General features: G+C 43.5%; 2 protein-coding genes, 1 long non-coding RNA gene and 1 other non-coding gene across 8 annotated transcripts; 3 read left to right on the top strand and 1 right to left on the bottom strand.

Moving 5' to 3' along the window:
- Window positions 1–321: 321 nt before the first annotated feature.
- drg1 (developmentally regulated GTP binding protein 1) lies at window positions 322–5,677 on the top strand. The gene is made up of 9 exons (XM_003965570.3): window positions 322–521; window positions 1,377–1,500; window positions 1,593–1,768; window positions 1,851–1,920; window positions 2,040–2,209; window positions 2,911–3,041; window positions 3,825–3,992; window positions 4,065–4,187; window positions 5,428–5,677. Exons 1-9 carry the CDS (start codon window positions 483–485, stop codon window positions 5,525–5,527), a joined length of 1,101 nt encoding a protein of 366 aa, XP_003965619.1. The 5' UTR covers window positions 322–482; the 3' UTR covers window positions 5,528–5,677.
- Window positions 5,678–8,377: 2,700 nt separating this feature from the next.
- Window positions 8,378–8,453, top strand: mir218b (microRNA mir-218b). The gene has a single exon (NR_105325.1). It is a non-coding gene; the product is annotated as a microRNA mir-218b (primary transcript).
- Window positions 8,454–10,667: 2,214 nt separating this feature from the next.
- stard7 (StAR related lipid transfer domain containing 7) lies at window positions 10,668–14,754 on the bottom strand. 5 transcript variants are annotated; one of them, XM_011604970.2, is made up of 10 exons: window positions 14,614–14,754; window positions 13,807–14,268; window positions 13,518–13,681; window positions 13,337–13,386; window positions 12,950–13,060; window positions 12,699–12,781; window positions 12,515–12,614; window positions 12,351–12,435; window positions 12,027–12,179; window positions 10,668–11,573 (listed from the first exon to the last, which is right to left on the bottom strand). In XM_011604970.2, exons 2-10 carry the CDS (start codon window positions 14,259–14,261, stop codon window positions 11,542–11,544), a joined length of 1,233 nt encoding a protein of 410 aa, XP_011603272.2. In that variant the 5' UTR covers window positions 14,262–14,268; window positions 14,614–14,754; the 3' UTR covers window positions 10,668–11,541. The 5 variants fall into 5 exon arrangements, with proteins under 5 accessions (XP_011603272.2, XP_029693341.1, XP_029693340.1 ...); XM_029837481.1 differs by having other exon boundaries at window positions 13,807–14,315; window positions 14,614–14,751; XM_029837480.1 differs by having other exon boundaries at window positions 10,668–11,437; window positions 11,517–11,573; window positions 13,807–14,703.
- On the top strand, window positions 14,156–16,559 carry LOC115250156 (uncharacterized). Its single transcript, XR_003888723.1, has 2 exons — window positions 14,156–14,291; window positions 14,700–16,559. It is a non-coding gene; the product is annotated as an uncharacterized lncRNA (long non-coding RNA).
- Window positions 16,560–16,958: the final 399 nt, after the last annotated feature.

Raw genomic sequence — 16,958 nt, 5'->3', positions numbered from 1 at the left:
ACAAAAAAATGGAGAAGAAAAAAACAGCTGAGAATATCAGAATTTTAACTCGTCGGTTTATTGGAAACAAACATCACCGTTTAACTAGCACATTCACAACTCTGTATACAGGCAAAGGTGTCTCTCTCATTTAGTGACTGCTTTATGATAAAATACAACTATTTAAATGACATAGTGACGGTCGCATTTGTCACTTCTATCATATGGTTATTAATTATATAGTCTACGCCTCTTTTTGACAGAAAATACCCCACTTGTGGTTGGACTGCGTGACGCTCGAACATCCCGTCAGTTAAAATACTGGGAATATTTTCCCCTTTTACCCTGGAATCTCGCGATGCTTCACGCTGAGAGACGCACAGCGGCTCTTGCATGCTGGAGGCTAGCGAGCCTGCTACATAACTTTAACCTTATAAACCTTCATGTAGAATATCTCAAACACTATCAGACTTGGCTTTTGATAAACAGGATTCAAAGTCACCATGAGTATTCTTGCTAAAATAGCAGAGATTGAAAATGAGGTAAGGTTTTGATAGTTATCCGGGCAGCCTAGTTAGACACGTTGAAGCTAACTGCTAGCGGACAGGGCTAACACATATTAGCCTGCTTCCTCAGCCCGGCCTTCTGCTACACTGACAGATTATAGCGTGTTTTACAAACGTAAAATAAAATATTACCTGACGTTGTCATTTTATTTGTAAAGGAATTATCAGGGGTTTCATTGAAATTGAATGAGCTCTATTTTCCCCATACTAAGCCAGGAATATAGATGCTGCTAGTGTAAAACTTGTAAAACAAAAAAATCAATTAATCAACCGCATGGCAGTTTTTTGAAAATTATTTTTTTCTCCACATTTGGTTGTTTCTCCGAAGACAAAACTGTCAATTAGCTTTCAGTGTCAGCTGTTGGCGTTATTTTAAGTCGTGTATTAATTTGTTACATCCTTGAATAAGTTCTCATTTTTTATGCAAAAAGTCACATTGGTCTTTCTAACATTACATGTTTTAACTGTGCTTTTGATACTATCTTAATGCTATATATATTTAGATTTCTGAATGTGTTATCATGCTATGTTGATTGTCACCCAACTGAATGAAAATGGGATATTTGGTGTTGTGGCTGTAGTAACATTAACAGGCTACAGATGGTCCCTGCCTCTTCCAGTACCAACACAATGGGCCTATAATTGAAACAACCTCATTAAAATGCTTTGAGTTTTCAAGTACAAACGTGTGTTTGGGGGTAGTATTGCTAAATACAAGCCTTATATTAATGCATAATAATTATGTCTTTATTAGAACAATACTGTTATTCTGGTGAGTTGTTAACTTCTCATGCAAGATAACACGTAAACCTGCACGTTGGTCTTCTTTAGATGGCCAGGACGCAGAAGAACAAGGCCACGGCTCACCACTTGGGTCTGCTCAAAGCACGTCTAGCCAAGCTGCGCAGGGAGCTGATCACGCCGAAAGGAGGTGGCGGTGGTGCTGCAGGAGAAGGTGTGGACCACCGTTTGGACTGCATGTTTCCAAGCAGTCATTTGTGTCGTTAAAGCATCACATGTAATTATTTCCAATGTTCGTCGTCTTAGGTTTTGATGTTGCGAAAACTGGGGATGCACGTATCGGCTTTGTGGGTTTCCCGTCAGTGGGAAAGTCCACGCTGCTCAGTAACCTCGCAGGTGTGTATTCTGAGGTCGCCGCCTATGAATTCACCACTCTGACAACTGTGCCTGGAGTCGTTCGCTACAAAGGTGCCAAAATTCAGGTAGACAAGGGTGGTTTTTATACCCAGCACAAACAAAAATGGCTATGTGGTTGCTTTATTTTTATTGGTTGTTTCTTGTTAGCTTCTGGATCTTCCAGGAATTATCGAGGGAGCTAAAGATGGCAAGGGTAGAGGCCGGCAGGTTATTGCAGGTGATGAGCAAAAATAGAACAGAATTAATATTGATTTGCTCCGTATTCTATCTGCTACAGAAGCAACGACATCCATTCATGCTCACTTTCATCTTTCCCTGCCTCTTCTTTTGTGCCAGTGGCTCGAACTTGCAACCTAATCTTGATCGTGCTCGACGTGTTGAAACCACTTGGACACAAGAAACTGATAGAACACGAACTGGAAGGCTTTGGCATCCGGCTGAACAAAGAGCCCCCCAACATTGGCTTTAAAAAGAAAGACAAAGGAGGCATCAACTTCACCGCCACGGTTGGTCTCACGTTGTGTTATTACTCACTGATGTTGCCACTGATTAAACTGGGCATTGTTTGATATTGAAATCAATCACTCTATAATTTAGTTTATTAAAGCTCTCTGTAATTTTAAGGTCTATTTTTCTTACTCCTTCTCCTGTATCAATCCCTTTCTGAGGGCACACTCTGTTTCCCACTGCAGCAATATTAATGAGCATCTCTTCAGCTCTCTTTTGAGGGACAGATGGCCCGGCCCAGTTTACAGCTGTAGCCCTGAGCAGCAGTGAAACTGCAAGAATGAAGAGGGAAATGGGGAAAATGCAGCAATTTTTGGATTGAATTCTGCTGTAATATCTCATTCTTGCAGCCACTTTAACTGTCTCCATGATTCCCAGAACAACAAATACAGAACCCGATCTAAGCATGACACCTCTCGGCCTTGTAGTGGGACCGGCTAAAATATGGAAAGCTGTAAAGGCTCCCAAGTATTACTGGTTTTGTATTTAAGATGTTTTATGGTTTGCAGAAACCCTTTTTGTCACATTACCTTGTCTGTCAAACACTCCAGTGCTGCCGCCTGCTGGTCATGCTTAGAATGGCACTGTATCTTTTTCTCCTCTCTTTAAAGAGGTTGTATTTGCCACCCCTCGACTATACAGGAGACAAATTTATCTTAGTTTACCTAGTTCATTCTTTTGCTTCTTCTGCCCCCCCAAGTGTGCCCAGACCGAGCTGGACGGTGACACGGTGAAGAGTATCCTGGCAGAGTACAAGATCCACAACGCGGACGTGACTCTGCGTAGCGATGTCACAGCTGATGACCTCATTGATGTAGTAGAGGGAAATCGGTAAGCTGCTGAAGTGCCAAAATGGGCCCTCTTTAGTCCGTCCCAGCGGGTGTGGCCTGTTGAAATCCTTTTTCCCCATTTAAATTCCATTTTTTTCCCAATGCAGATAAATTTAAAAATGCTGCTCACGTATGAGATCGCGTTCTAGCCAGACCGGTTTGTCACATGCACTGATGATGTATTGCATGTAACACACATATATTACCTCCACTCAATGTCAAATGTGAAAATGTCGCAAATGCCGTAACTCTGGGGCGAATTTCTCGGATCTGGCGTCACGGCGGAGAATCTCAGCGGTCTGTGCAAAGCAACAGACATGCGACAAGCGGCCACTGCAGCTGAGGCTGCGGAGGGTGGCTCTCCTGTCAATGCAGGAAAAAAATAATGCAATTAAAATGCACTCCAGTGTCAGAATTTAATACATAAACTGGGCAAAGAGTTTTGTCTTTTTCAGCATTTGTCTTTAAAAAAAAACAGCAAAATGCTGGACGAAAGTAAAGAAAATGGCAACGAGGTTCTGGTTCTGGTTTAGAGACACAGAATGGACTCGATTTTAGAAGCGCATTTGTTTTAAACCTGGCACTAAGAGACGGGAATGCTAAGCGGGAATCTTGCCGGGCAGCGATCAGAGTGCAGCACTGCAGCACAGACGGCAAAAAGCATTTCATCAGCGCGACTTTGTGACAAGTTATTTTGTTTCTTGAACAGAAGGCAGGTCTGTAAATGCACCTCTGATGTTTCTGCCCTAATGGCTGATCATGCAGCTGCTCACTGTCACCACAGGGTCTACATCCCGTGCATCTACGTGCTGAACAAAATTGATCAGATTTCCATCGAGGAGCTCGACATCATCTACAAGGTGCCGCACTGCGTACCCATTTCAGCTCACCACCGCTGGAACTTCGACGACCTGCTGGAGAAGATTTGGGACTACCTGAGGCTTGTGCGCATGTAAGACGCCTCTAGAGGTGCAGTTGAACGGTGCGTTTTCACCATTCTGACACGTGACACGTTGGTTTGCAGCTACACTAAACCCAAAGGCCAGCTGCCTGATTACACCTCTCCTGTCGTGCTCCCTGACGAGAAGACTGCTGTGGAGGATTTCTGCTTGAAAATTCACAAAAATCTCATCAAAGAATTCAAGTAGTGAGTAAACGACTGCTTTTTTTTCCACTTTTGGGATGCATGTTTGATGAAAGCCAGCACGTTGTTATGCAATTATTTTTCTTATTCAGCTGTCAATAACGGTTTAAGACGTAATGGAGACAAATTCTCCACCTAGAGAAGATTCTGAGGTGAACTTTGTGATAAGATGGCAGCTGATCAGAGGGGTGGGGCTGAGCTCTGAATGTAGTATTCCTGTATTTCCTTTATGGATTTAGTAATCCAAAAGAAAAAGATCTCTCAGTCACAGAGTTGTCATCATATACATTTGCACACACACACACACATCCTTACCATAACCCTGACCAACCCCCTAAGACAAACCTATGTCTTAACCTTCGTACTGTCCTTTGATGCCGTGACAAAGAGACAAAATGTCCTCACTTCCCAAAAATGTCTTCAATTTGCTAGGAGTATGATGGTAATCAGTATGTATCAAGTACAAGAGCACACACACTCCTGTCTTTACGAGAACTCTCATTAACATAATGTGTGTCCCAGCCCCCCAAACTAACCTCTTCACCAGTACAACTAGATGCCCAGCCTCAACCCCATTTTAACCTGCAGCCCTCAAACAGCCCTTGAAGGTTGTCCCCACAAATGTCCAGCCAAAATGTCCTCACTTTACAGATGAAATGCTTATTTTGCTCCGTGTGTAAGAACACGCAAAAATAAGATGATCAAATGTCAGCCGCTGGCCAAGTCTAGTCGTGGATTTTAGGAAGATATAATGAAAAGCAACTTAATTGCCGCAGCAGCTTTTCTCCCTGTAGATGTCAGTTTGTGGCGAAATCATTTGTCTTTATTCCTCACGACAAGTCGTTTTATTTCCGTTGAGTTGGGTGCCATGATTAGTGGTCTTCGGATGGCTTGAAACGACACAGCCACTTTAATCACCGCGCTCACCTGCTTTATGGCAAGGATTCAGATGTGGGATGATGTGTAGCGCCACCATCTCCAAATGGCCGCAGCCAGATCATCAATCAGCCCGTATGCTAATGCCACTGAGCGTCACCCCTCCTCCAGGGAACGGACGGGTCAAACGGTGGCGGGCGTGATCAGAAAGCCTGAAGGCTGTCATTGCACCCTGTAGGTTACTTTTGCAGTTGCACTCAAACGGAATAATTGTGCGTTTCTGTGCAATTGAGGCATCGGCCGCCGCCGTTTTTTTTCTGGCGGGAAATAAAATTAATGGTGATTTTACAACTCCTTCTTTTTTTAGCGCTCTGGTCTGGGGCTCGTCTGTTAAACACAACCCGCAGAAAGTGGGCAAGGACCACGTGATGGAGGACGAAGACGTTATCCAGCTGGTGAAGAAGTGAAGCGGCGTCCTGACCGCGTGGCCTCTGCTTCGCTGTCCTCTCTCTAGTGAAGCACATCCATTAAAACATGCGACGCCTGGTTAACCTCGACACCATGAATAGTTCATATTGAATATCGCTTGGTCTGTACAATAAAAACACATGAAAGGATCTTGTCGTCGTGCCTGTTTGCCGCCTTTCTCCCCAAACGTGGGTCCCTTTTTCCCTCCGTATAAATCAGGGTAATAGAGTCCGCTACGTGTGGTCTAGCGCTGAAGCGTCACAGACGTGTTGCATCACCGAGCCCCCCCCACCTCATCTCCATCATGGCTAACATGGTCTCCGTCAGACACGCCGCACAGTTACTGCAGCCATTACAGTCCCAGCAACAGAGGAGGCTCATCTGAAGGGCCCGTCCAGCCCGGTGATTTATGTGACATTGATGATGAAGGCAGTTACTCAGGCGGGTGGGGCCGCCCCCCCCCCCCCCACCCACCAGACCCTCCCTCTGCTAGGGACGACCACTCAGGTTAATCAGTTCATTCACTCAGCCGCAGTCTGGGGACATCATAAGCCAGCTGTTCACGACTAACAAGACTCCACAGAGCAAAATAAAATAAAGAGCATTTCATCAGAGCGCTTGTGCAGGCCGGTCTGGTCTAATGTCGTTAACGCTGCAGCGGCTGGCGGCCATTTTTGTCTGAACACATGACACAAACGCAGAGAGCGGCGCCAGCGTGATAGAAACTGAGCAGAACAATCATGCATACATGCTCCTGAAGGCTGAGGTCTTACTAATGTGCTGCAAAGATACTGCAGACCTTCATTACCAGCGTTAAATTAATTCCGACGGCATTTGGCTCGTACAAACTTTTCAACTTTTCCTTCATCCACAGCCCCGTTCGGTGTTATGTTGGGTCCTTTGTCTTGTGTGTTCTAACGGGAATTCTGACGCAACAGGCTTCCAAACGGACACAAAGATGGAGTGCAACACTCATCACAGCCTGGATGCAGTTGTGTGATTTGGGTATCGGTCCCGAGTCGATGCAGAAAGGACTTTTTAAGGAAAAGCTGCAGTGGTCGATGCTGCATGTCCGACAGCAGCCGGATCAGCCCTCCTCAGACACCCCCCTCCGCTCAGACCCTGTAAATTATAGCAGCACTTTAGCTAATGAAAGAGTTGAAGACCAGGCACTAATAAAAGCCATTAAGTGAATAAAGCACTTCCCCCTCTAACAAAATTAAAGAATCTACCCATTTGGAGAGGGAGGACTCTATATTAATATTTATGAAATGCGGATCCAGGGGGCCCCCCCTCACAAACTCCCCAACCCACGTCCAATCCTAGCCTGACCAAGTCCTCCTTGTCAGTGCACCTATCCCAAGTGAACATTGCCAACCCCTCCTAGCTTGAAGGAGGGGCAGGAGATGGGGACTTGAAGGGTGCTGGGGACGCAGTCAGGACAGTCTGCCTCCAGTAGACCAAGCTAGAAGACCACCAAGACGCAGCCGAGAGCGCCGACTCGCCTCAGTCCAGCCAACACCAAGGATGGATCCAGAAGGAGAAGGTGGGTTTATGGAGAGACCAGAGGTGAAGAAGATATTCCACTAAAGGCAACAACACCAGGTTGTGGGTAAATCCAGCGTAAGTTCAGATTTGTGTTCGTAGAGTCGTAAGACTTGGTCGAGTTGGTCACCGCGACCGTCAGTCCAAAGACTATTTCAACAACCTTTTTTTTTTTTTTTTCATTTTTGTACTTCTAAGGATAATTTCTAATAATTTTCTAATATTTTAGCCAGGTTGACAGTAAATTCTAGGCTTTTGTTTCATTTTGGAGTCAAACGGTAAGTTGTCATGTATTACAACCATCCATGTCCAGAAACCATCCCCATCGGCCACATTTCACCCCTTCAACATGTTCAAAACACCTCTGTCCATTTCCACCCAAAACACTCCCATTTTCATCCCATTTGGTCCAACAAAGGCTGGGTTTCTCTTTGGGGCGCAGTACCGTGGGGCTAATTTCATCACACAAAGTGGTTCAGTTGCCAGATCTCTAACTCGATTATGGCACCAAAGCTCTCTGATTTCAATAAGATGTCCCAGGGGAACTGGACGAGATGCGAGGTAACGAGATTGGCCGACCTCTGGGAGAAGCAGCTCTCTTAGCGTGATGGCATCAGGACTCCGACACTGCGCTCAGTGACCGCTAACAAAGTTAAGGCTAAAATGTCAAGAAGGGTTGCGTCTTTGGCTCTGATTGAAAGTAATTGTGGAGTCCACTGGCTTCTTTGGCCACACAACTTCGATTATAGTCAGTGACTCGAGTATCAGTCACTGGAATCTCAACGATTTCCGACTCTATTTCCTGTGATTAGCTGCTCTAGTAACAGAGTCTTAACCCGATCGTGCTTGCTGTAAATCCGAGCGACTTTTCACATCCGAATGTCTTTTTTCTAAATTGGTGGTAGAATTTCGTAGAATTTTCCTGCCTTGCATAGCCAAGTGGGACGAGGCGTACTGGTGGGTGGGGTTTGTCGCAGTTTGTGCGCAGCCCCTCTTTCCGCAGTGGGTGTGACCAATGACTAATCTTTTTTTATTCTGCAGATGTTCTCATCTGCAACATTTCTCTTCTAACGGTAAACCGGTGTTGCGTCGTGGGTTTCATTTAGGAACAACATCAGGTGCTTGGGTCTCCACCCTCGCGCCTTTCGATTCGAGGACAGATGCGACCCGGGATCGAAGTTCAAGAACAAGAAATTCTCTCGACTGAAAGTCCTTCAAGAGGTTTTGAGATTTTATTCCCGCCAACAGAAATAGCCAAAGGAACAGATAAAGGGTGGGGGATGGGGTCAATGGTTGGTTTTGCCCAGGACCCCATTGTGCTTGATCTAACCATGCAGTGCATCGTGTGTCCATGGTTGTGCCAAGCACCTTGGAGGCTTGTGAGCGCTTTCCTCTGCCATTGTTGGACCCCTAAACTACTTTAAATCTCCAACACCCTTTGCCGGTTTTAGAACTACTGATACATATTTTTAGATATACATTTGATGACCAGGAATTCTGGATAAAATGAAGGTTTTACAAATGGGATAAACTGAAATATATGTCCAAACTGATGCTAATAAATACGATGTAAAGACCCCGTGTGTTTTAATGGAGGCTTTCCTTTAGGCTGGATGCAGGCAGAAGGTCATCTTCTACAACCTGCTTGGTTTGGCAGATTTGTGAACAATCAATTACTGTAAGTGCTCTGTTGCTTTAACTCGGGGCCAATAATTTCAGCCAATGGAGGTCAATCTTTTAGGACGAGTCACTGGGCTGCAAATCAACCCGCAGAGACACACAGACACCAAGTTAATGGTCTTGAAATGACAATAAAATATGTTTTTACATCGACCTGTGTTGTCCTGTAACTCTAATAACAGTTTAGACATTTACCCAATAAATGCAACAGGTTTAAAAAAAGACTCCTCTGTTCTTTATATATATATATATCTTCTTCATATGGATATGTTGTACATGGAGAACAATAAAGGGTTCTTTATAAACTGGCACTGCGACAAGCAGGAAGTTAAAATGATGGATATTCAGTCTTGTTTCACCATTTAATGGTGTGACGTAATTCAAGGGCGGTAGATGCCACCTCCAACACAGCCCTATTTATGATCCCAAAGCTAAAGAAGAAAAATCAATTATTTTCACAGCTGACATTTTGACATGTGGTTGTTACTTACTTACTAAAATCCTTGCAAATTGTATGCAAGTAAGACATTTATTTAAAGTACAAAATGGCCCTGATACTCCAGCAGACTTTAGGAGATCGTGCAAATGTCAAATGCATCACTGACAACAGTGACCCAGCCAGAATATTGTCGATTCAAAAGTGAAGTATCGGCCCGAAAATAGTGTTAGAGAATAGTGAGAATTTTGTGTTTTGGCCTGTAGCTCCGCCCACCACCGATCTACCAATCACGGAGTCAGAAATGTTTCGACATCCGGGTTGCCAGTTACCAGACCACTGAGTTGCGAACGTTTCGGATCGCCAATTTCTGTCAGTATTAACCCTAAAATGGCTTTATTGTAATTCACAAAAACATCGATTTTGGACGGATATAGGAGATGACCGAAAGATGGAGACGCATGAAAGTGGAGAATTTGAAGACTCGACAAGAGAAGTTGATCATTTTCACCTGGACAGGTAAGATTCACCTACGTTTGGCTAACTTCATTCTAATTAATGTAGGCATGGAGCTTGCAAATATCCTCAACAATCGAATAACTTATTTATGATCGTTGACTCTAGCGCACCACGTGAATCACTTACTTGACTAGGAAATTAATTAAGATATAAAAAAAGGCGAGTCGCTTGCTAGCATTAGCAACACATTATCAGAGCCCGACTCTCCAGCATAATGCTATGACACGGTCGAATAATTTCTAACATTCCAACATATAATGGAGGTAGGAAACCTAATTGAGGAAGTACATGATTAAAATGTAGCGGTTCTTGTTGGGTCCGGTAACATAACTGGCAACCTGTACTCAGGGGGGAAGGCGGAGGGATACCACGCGCCACAGTATTTTGATTGTGGTTGTACTACCATAATTCACCACAAACTCACAGACTTCTTTAAATACAATGATAACCTAGAACAGGGCCGTCAGAACCCAGACCTTCAGGGCTGCAACTCTCTCCTGGGTTCCCACGGAAAGCTCTTTTCTGCCCGGGAGGACAGAAAACCCAGCTGGATTGCAGCCCTGGAGGACTAGTTTCCAATTCCCCTGACTGAGAATATTTATTTAGGTGTATGTGTAGGGTGGATTTTCTTTAATGAGTTTCCAAAAAAATGATAAATTTGAATAAAGCTCGATTTTTGCAAACTAAACTTTTGGATGTACCAGAGTTCACATGTGTGTGAAACTGTCAGTTTATGCTGCAGATGATGGATTGAACAGTTGTTTTTAGTGCGCTATGCTGGCAAGCCTGCAGGCAGTCTGTCTTTGACCTTACAACCAGACCGGCACTATAGGATTTCCAGATAATCCCATTAGACAGGACTATAGCGTCTGCTTGGCACATCATCGATGCTAATCACCCCTCGCTACTTCCAAACAAGGTCGAGTCCAGTTTTGCAATCAACGAGTGAACACTGCGGGTTACAAGACAATCCGTTTATTTCGTTGGTTTGGGATTTGGAATTACAATCACACAAGTCTTCCGTTCATAGATGTTGGTTCATATCACACATTCAGTCAAACTGACAGCAGAGAAAAGAAACATCAGGCCTGCTGGCTCCTCAGATGCTCCTCACCACCCAAACACAACGTTTCCTTTCTTTAACACTTTATATTTTAACCAGAAAACACTTCAGTTGTTCAGGTAATTACAAGATATTTGTGCCAGACTGAGGCTGGAAACAGTGTTATTTAGCCACTTGTGTTATGAAACAGCCCTTTTTACATTCATAACACACCATGCAACAAAATCCGAAGTATTGAGGATGAGTTCAAAAGATGAATTCCTGCAGAGAGCATTTATCTCTATGCAGGGCGAACATCCAGAGCCAGTACCATTGAGGATGGTTTCCAGTTTTTGTGTGAGATAATAGCAAAAGGTAGAAAACAAACCCCCATAGTGCAATAGTTAGTAATGTTTCGCTGTTGTAAACACCAAGATCAGAACTTGAGCTGAAAACCAACGTTTTATTTGAGTGAGAATGGATTAGGAGTGATTAGCGTGATTCTCTGAAAAGAGTGCTGGTATATAAAATGAGCTCTGCAAGTCAAAACGAACAGGAGTGGATCTGTGGAGTTAGCTGCTGTTGTCAGACACCACAACTGGTTTATTTTCAGAACGCTCTCAATCTGGAACAAACACAATCAGGCAAACGGCGTCTCAACTCCGGTCGAATCCAAACTACTTCTTCCTAAAACAGAAGCGAGTTTTCATGCAGAAATCTGGAGATACATCTTTTACAGTCCATCTGTTCCCTGATGACAACTCACTCGTGACACAAGCAATTATGCTCCATTATTGAGTGGACTTCAATTCCTCATCAGACACTGTGGGGAATAAAAATGTCAATGCCGCTCATTTTCAACCAGTGTACAAGGAACCCGATGAAATGGCTTCTGAGTTCCACAACAACAAAACACAAACATTTACAGGGTAGAGTGCTTTGGCAAAAATGTTGCTGCGATCATTTTGGCTCGATTGGACCCAAAATATGAGCAAAAGAGGCAAAAAGAACGTGGCGGCATGACCTGCATTAGCAACATGACAGTCAGAATTTCTGTTTCCAGTAATTCTGTAACCAGTGTCTTCGCTTGTCTTTTTTTTTTTTAACCTCATGAATGACAAACTGTACCATCTAATGTAGGCAGCAACTTCATCTCGCTACACAATGTACCAAAAGGTTGGCCGGACGGTTTAAATAGGGCGTAAGTGCCAATGCTAACGCGACCACAGATACTCCCGGCGGTGGCGACCTCACGCGTAGATCTGTCCTGAACCACCTGTGTGTGAGTTTTCCCCACTCAGGCGCTCCTGACTGGACTGGCGGTTGCCGTCACTGGATTTGATGACCCCAGCGTAGTCATGGATCCCCACCTCAAGGTTCTTGGCCCTCAGGGCAGCGTTATGCAGCTTCTCCAGAAAATCCGGCATGCCTGGCAAAAGACGAATAACAATTCCGACATGCACTTGGAAAATTAAAATTAAACGGCCAGGAAAAAATATTCTACCATCACAGTTTGTGAAATAATTGTCTTTTAGTGTTGGGCTTTGGCGAGACGGAAATATGTGAATGAATGCGGAGTTGTAACGGACAAAACGCTCACCGCTCGACACCATCCAGCTCACGCAGTAGCGAGGAAAGACCGTCTGAGGATTGTCACTGTACGTCAGCAGGTAATCAAATCCATTCTATAAATGCAAGCGCAGATTAAAACTGGTGAGGCGAAAGCGAGTGATAATAAGGCAGGTAGCAAAACAGCTTACAAACCTCATCGAATGATTTGTGAGGGCGGATGACCATCTTTGATTGGTACGAATGGACCCTTACGAACTCCTGAGTCTCGGGGACTCTGGGGTGCTGCACAGCTCTAAAAAGGGACCATTCAAACTGTTACTTCATGGTTTGGGATTTATAAAAGGTCACGTTTGTTCTCAAACTTGTCCAACTTTACCTGGACACGAGGATCATCAGGTTGTTGTCGACATCAACATCATAGCGTCGAACATAAACATAGTCTCTTGAGTACATGGGATACTGTGAGCGGAGATTAAATAGGATTAGAATGCAGCTGACATTCCAGAACAAATACTAATTCAATAAGGCAAAACCAGTGTCCCCATGTACAACAAACAGAAAAGTATCCTTTGTACAAATATTGCATAAACTAGACTTCTCTCTTAAACTAGCAGTGTAGAAACTTACAGGAAAGTGTGTGGCCCAGTGCACAATCTCAGAGCCTGTGTTCGGATCTCTGTCCACCACTTCAAGCTTGATAACCAGAGCATCCCATTTTTTCCTGTACTCTGTATCCAACTGGGGGAAAGGGAAACAGATAAATTAAGGCTAAGTATAGCTTAATATAGCATAGTGTGTCACAGACATACCAAAACTGCCGTGATTACGCAATACCAAGAGATAACAATACAACACAAGGGAGAAAAACAGAGGAGAGAAGCTACTAGACAGTCAAAATATCTCAGTTATTATATTTTACTAATATAAATGTCCTAGAGTTCTTAAGTCTTATGCGTAAAGAGGATGCAAAATAAATATATGTTCATAGTAGCACAATGACTCCTGAAAAACTACCTGTACATTGAAGAACTGCCGTGGGGTAACGTCATCATATGAGCCCAGCACTGCGAGTAAAATGAAAATGGGAGGTCACGTTAATATTACCAAAATCAAGGCACAGGTCAAATTAAAGTTATCTGAGCAACAGGCATGTTTTGTTCATGGGGCTGCTCGTACGTGACACTTGTCTGCTGACCTCTGTATTCATAAAGGTGGCTGTCGGGTATTGGGCGCCTCCAAACTTTAAAGTCCCTCTTCTCCATCACAACTTCCCAGCCTGGTTCGAGCCGTCCTGTTATTTTCCCTGAAGATGCATCTAGGTTTTTGACAGCCCCGAGAGCCTTCAGTTCCAGCCCACACCTTCAAAAGTGATAGAACAGGTTGGACGTTGCAATGCGTTTAGCACAGCCACCTCCATAAATCCTGAAAATATAGAGGCACGACCCAAACACGGCAACGTGCATATCTGCAGAGAGACAGCAAACCTGTGGATCTCCTCATCTGGAATCCTTTCCTTGTCCCAAACGAAGATAGCAGCCATGGCCGCGAAGAGTTTACCAGTGGGGGCATGCTTGCTCTGCAATCTGCGCCATATGCTGTTGACCAAGGCCCGTCTGGTCCTTTCGGAGTACAGGTTGGAGTAAAGTTCGCAGATCTGGCACGTACGCCGGAGCCTTTGTCCGGTCACAAAGCTGCAGTGGTCCGCGAATATGGAGAGTAAGCCCTTCCTCTTTAAGCCAGATTTTGCAGCCTGACTGGCGTCGACACTTGCTCCTTGGAACCAGACTGAGAGCAGGCCAATGGTTCTGCTCAGCCACGGCATCTTCTCAGCCTTTTCGCCTCCATCCTTCACAGTCCATCTGATCGATCTGTTGCGCTGATGTCTTGCAGTATTTGCACCAATCTCGCAGATCGGACGGCGAAGCACCGAGTGAAACATGGCAGCTCTGACCGTGACAAGTTTCCAAAGGTTAGTTAGAGGAAAAAGCCCAACCTTTGACAAAAAGCGAAGGATTTTTGGGGTGAAACCTTTGTAGGATTTCACAACACACGCTCTTTAAGCAAACTACAACGCAGAATTTTGTTTAACATTGTACTCTGGCTAAAATGCTGGTTACTAAAGGACATATGCGCACGCGTGTTAGCATTAAGGTAAGCTAACACGGTTTGTGGTTACAAAGATTAACAGCGAGCTGGATTTAAAAAAAAAATCAAAACTGTTAATTAATGCCGCATTTAATTTTAAACTATGTATAATGCACTTTTTATTGTCTAATTACTCAACTGCACACCTTATCTTGTCAACCTCGCGTCAGCCAGATTATCGAACTGAATTTGACCTCCTCTTCCTTCCAACTCTCACACGCCCACTCGGAAGTCCCGCCTCAGATGATGGTGTCGTGGATTCCAATTGGCCGGCCGGCGGAAACGCGAATCGGTGATTGGTTGTTTCGGGTGTCCGTCTGAACTTTGGCTGCTAAATAACAAGCATGTACGTCTGTTGCCAACTTTCCACTATTGTCTTCCAAAACGTCGCTACAGCCGTTAGATGGCGTCCTCGTCCAATTTGCAAAATTTCTTATTATTGTACTAGCGAGAGGAACAATGACGTGGGAAAAATACAGTGAGCAAAAAACACCCTAAACGTGCTTTGAAATGCAAATAAATGTATGCATTGATTCTGTTTTGCCAATGTAATAGGTCAACTTATTTAATGCTTCATTAAAAAAAAATCCACATTAATTAACATATCTGTAATAAAGTATCTTGCTTTGAATGAAAGCTAATTTGACCGTTTACTAAAAGATTAAATGTCAGGTTGAGAGGAGCGGCGGTTGTGCGCAGAGTGGGTCTATGCAATTGGGGCTGCAGCCTGGTCGTCTTTGAGCGCTTTGGAACGTGGAGGACCTCACGACAGCACCCTTGAAGACACTATCAGCCTCCAACACCTGAAAAAGTGTCTAGGTTGGCAACGCTGTCATTATAAAGGGTACCGGGCTAGAGCTTCTTCTTCTCCTGTGAACAGGATGGTTGAATTAGAGATGTGTGGCGCCCTCTACTGTTCAGGACTATGTACAGTCGTGAAAAAGATTTATCGATCCTTTGATTTTTGTTCCCTCAAAAACATATGAGCATCTGTGGTACAATCAGCCATCAAATTTACAAGCCATAGTTTAAATTAAAGTTACACAACACTTGACTCGCCACATGCATGTAGGATACACGTGGTGGCGCTGTTTAACAAAAAAGCTACGACGAGGCCCAACGCTGCATCTTCAGTGTTTGGAACTACGGACCTAAATTCTTTGAAATTAAAAAATGTGGACTCACATTTAATCATTAGCATGTAGTCGTTGAAAATGGCAGGCGCTGCCTCCTCACATTATGGAGTCCAACAAAATAAACACTTAACAGGTCAACATGCATTTCATTTAAAATATTTGCGATTCATTTATAAAATGGGTGGAACGTATTTTCCTATTTATTATTTAGATTTTAACCTCCAGGCGCAAGTTTTCTTTGAGTCACAAGTCTCATGAATACTAATGCATCATAAGACCAAGTTTGGTGAGTTTTCAGATAACTATATGTGCTTCTATATCGATTTCCTACCCCTTTGAAGCGACAAACCTATTTGACCCAGTAAATAATATTAACACCTTGTATTATACTCTTAATTTAAGTAGAAAGTATATAGTATATAATTATTCACATATTTTTCATTATGTTTGATTCATAAAAATTAATGTACCTCGTCCAGACATGATACAGTGAGCAACTTTTAAGGGTATACACACCATTATTCTGGAACCTAAACACACCTGTTTTATGTTCTCAGGTATTTCCTCAGACATCCAGGTCAGGTAAAATATCTGGTATTTGCTGGGGGAGTAAAAGTAGAAGTTGAGTGTTTGAAATAGTCTAAATATCTGGGGGGGGGATCTCAAGTTTCTAAACACAAGTTTTTGGGAGCGATACAATGCTACAATGCTAATGAAATTCTGCTCTCACGTCTTCAAATATTGATGATAACTCATTATGACAGAACCTGTAAATAATGCAATAAATGTTCAACCAGACTGTCATTTATTTTTTAATAAAAGCCCGATTCTGACCGATGTGTTTCTGTCCAAAAGACACACATTTTGACCGGGTAAGACAGGCAGCAAAAGGATGACAGTCACTGGCCTTTCATCCCAGTGAGAATATCATCTCTCTCATGGATGCAGTTTTTTTTTTTAAAAAAGAACCACGAGAAGAAAAAAGGAACACTAACAAACAAACAAAGGCCTCTGGTTGTGGAAACTTTTCACATGGGGTTGGGAAGAATATAGATGACCCATTTGTACAAATGAAAACAGCCTGTAAGAGAAAAGACACTCCATGAGATATTTGCATTCTCCTCTTTTCAAAGGAACCGTCTTTTATTTGTTATATTTGTTATAAGTGAGGATGGTGGTGTGGAAGTGTCGCCTTCTGTTGCCGTTGCTAACACTAACAGTGGGTTGCCATGGCATCATGTTCTGAAAACATGGCTGAATGTTGTGCCTTCACAAAGAATGCCTTTCTTTGACCTTGAATGAATTCCCACTTTTCAGATAATTCATAACTGATTAAAAGAGACTGACAATTACTG

The sequence above is a fragment of the Takifugu rubripes genome, chromosome 6 (genome assembly GCF_901000725.2).
Source record: "Takifugu rubripes chromosome 6, fTakRub1.2, whole genome shotgun sequence".
NCBI classification, from domain to species: Eukaryota; Metazoa; Chordata; class Actinopteri; order Tetraodontiformes; family Tetraodontidae; genus Takifugu; species Takifugu rubripes.
Note: the sequence above shows the minus strand (reverse complement) of the source record. Positions and strands in the feature narration are given on the sequence as shown.

Excerpts from the sequence above, each read along its gene's own strand:
- drg1 (XM_003965570.3), top strand. The coding sequence starts at position 483 with ATGAGTATTCTTGCTAAAATAGCAGAGATTGAAAATGAG. Across the intron at positions 1,769-1,850 it reads ACAAAGGTGCCAAAATTCAG|CTTCTGGATCTTCCAGGAAT; the intron begins GTAGACAAGGGT and ends GTTTCTTGTTAG. Across the intron at positions 2,210-2,910 it reads GCATCAACTTCACCGCCACG|TGTGCCCAGACCGAGCTGGA; the intron begins GTTGGTCTCACG and ends TGCCCCCCCAAG.
- stard7 (XM_011604970.2), bottom strand. The coding sequence starts at position 14,261 with ATGTTTCACTCGGTGCTTCGCCGTCCGATCTGCGAGATTGGTGCAAAT. Across the intron at positions 13,682-13,806 it reads CCAGATGAGGAGATCCACAG|GTGTGGGCTGGAACTGAAGG; the intron begins GTTTGCTGTCTC and ends TCACTTTTGAAG. Across the intron at positions 13,061-13,336 it reads GGCAGTTCTTCAATGTACAG|TTGGATACAGAGTACAGGAA; the intron begins GTAGTTTTTCAG and ends CCTTTCCCCCAG.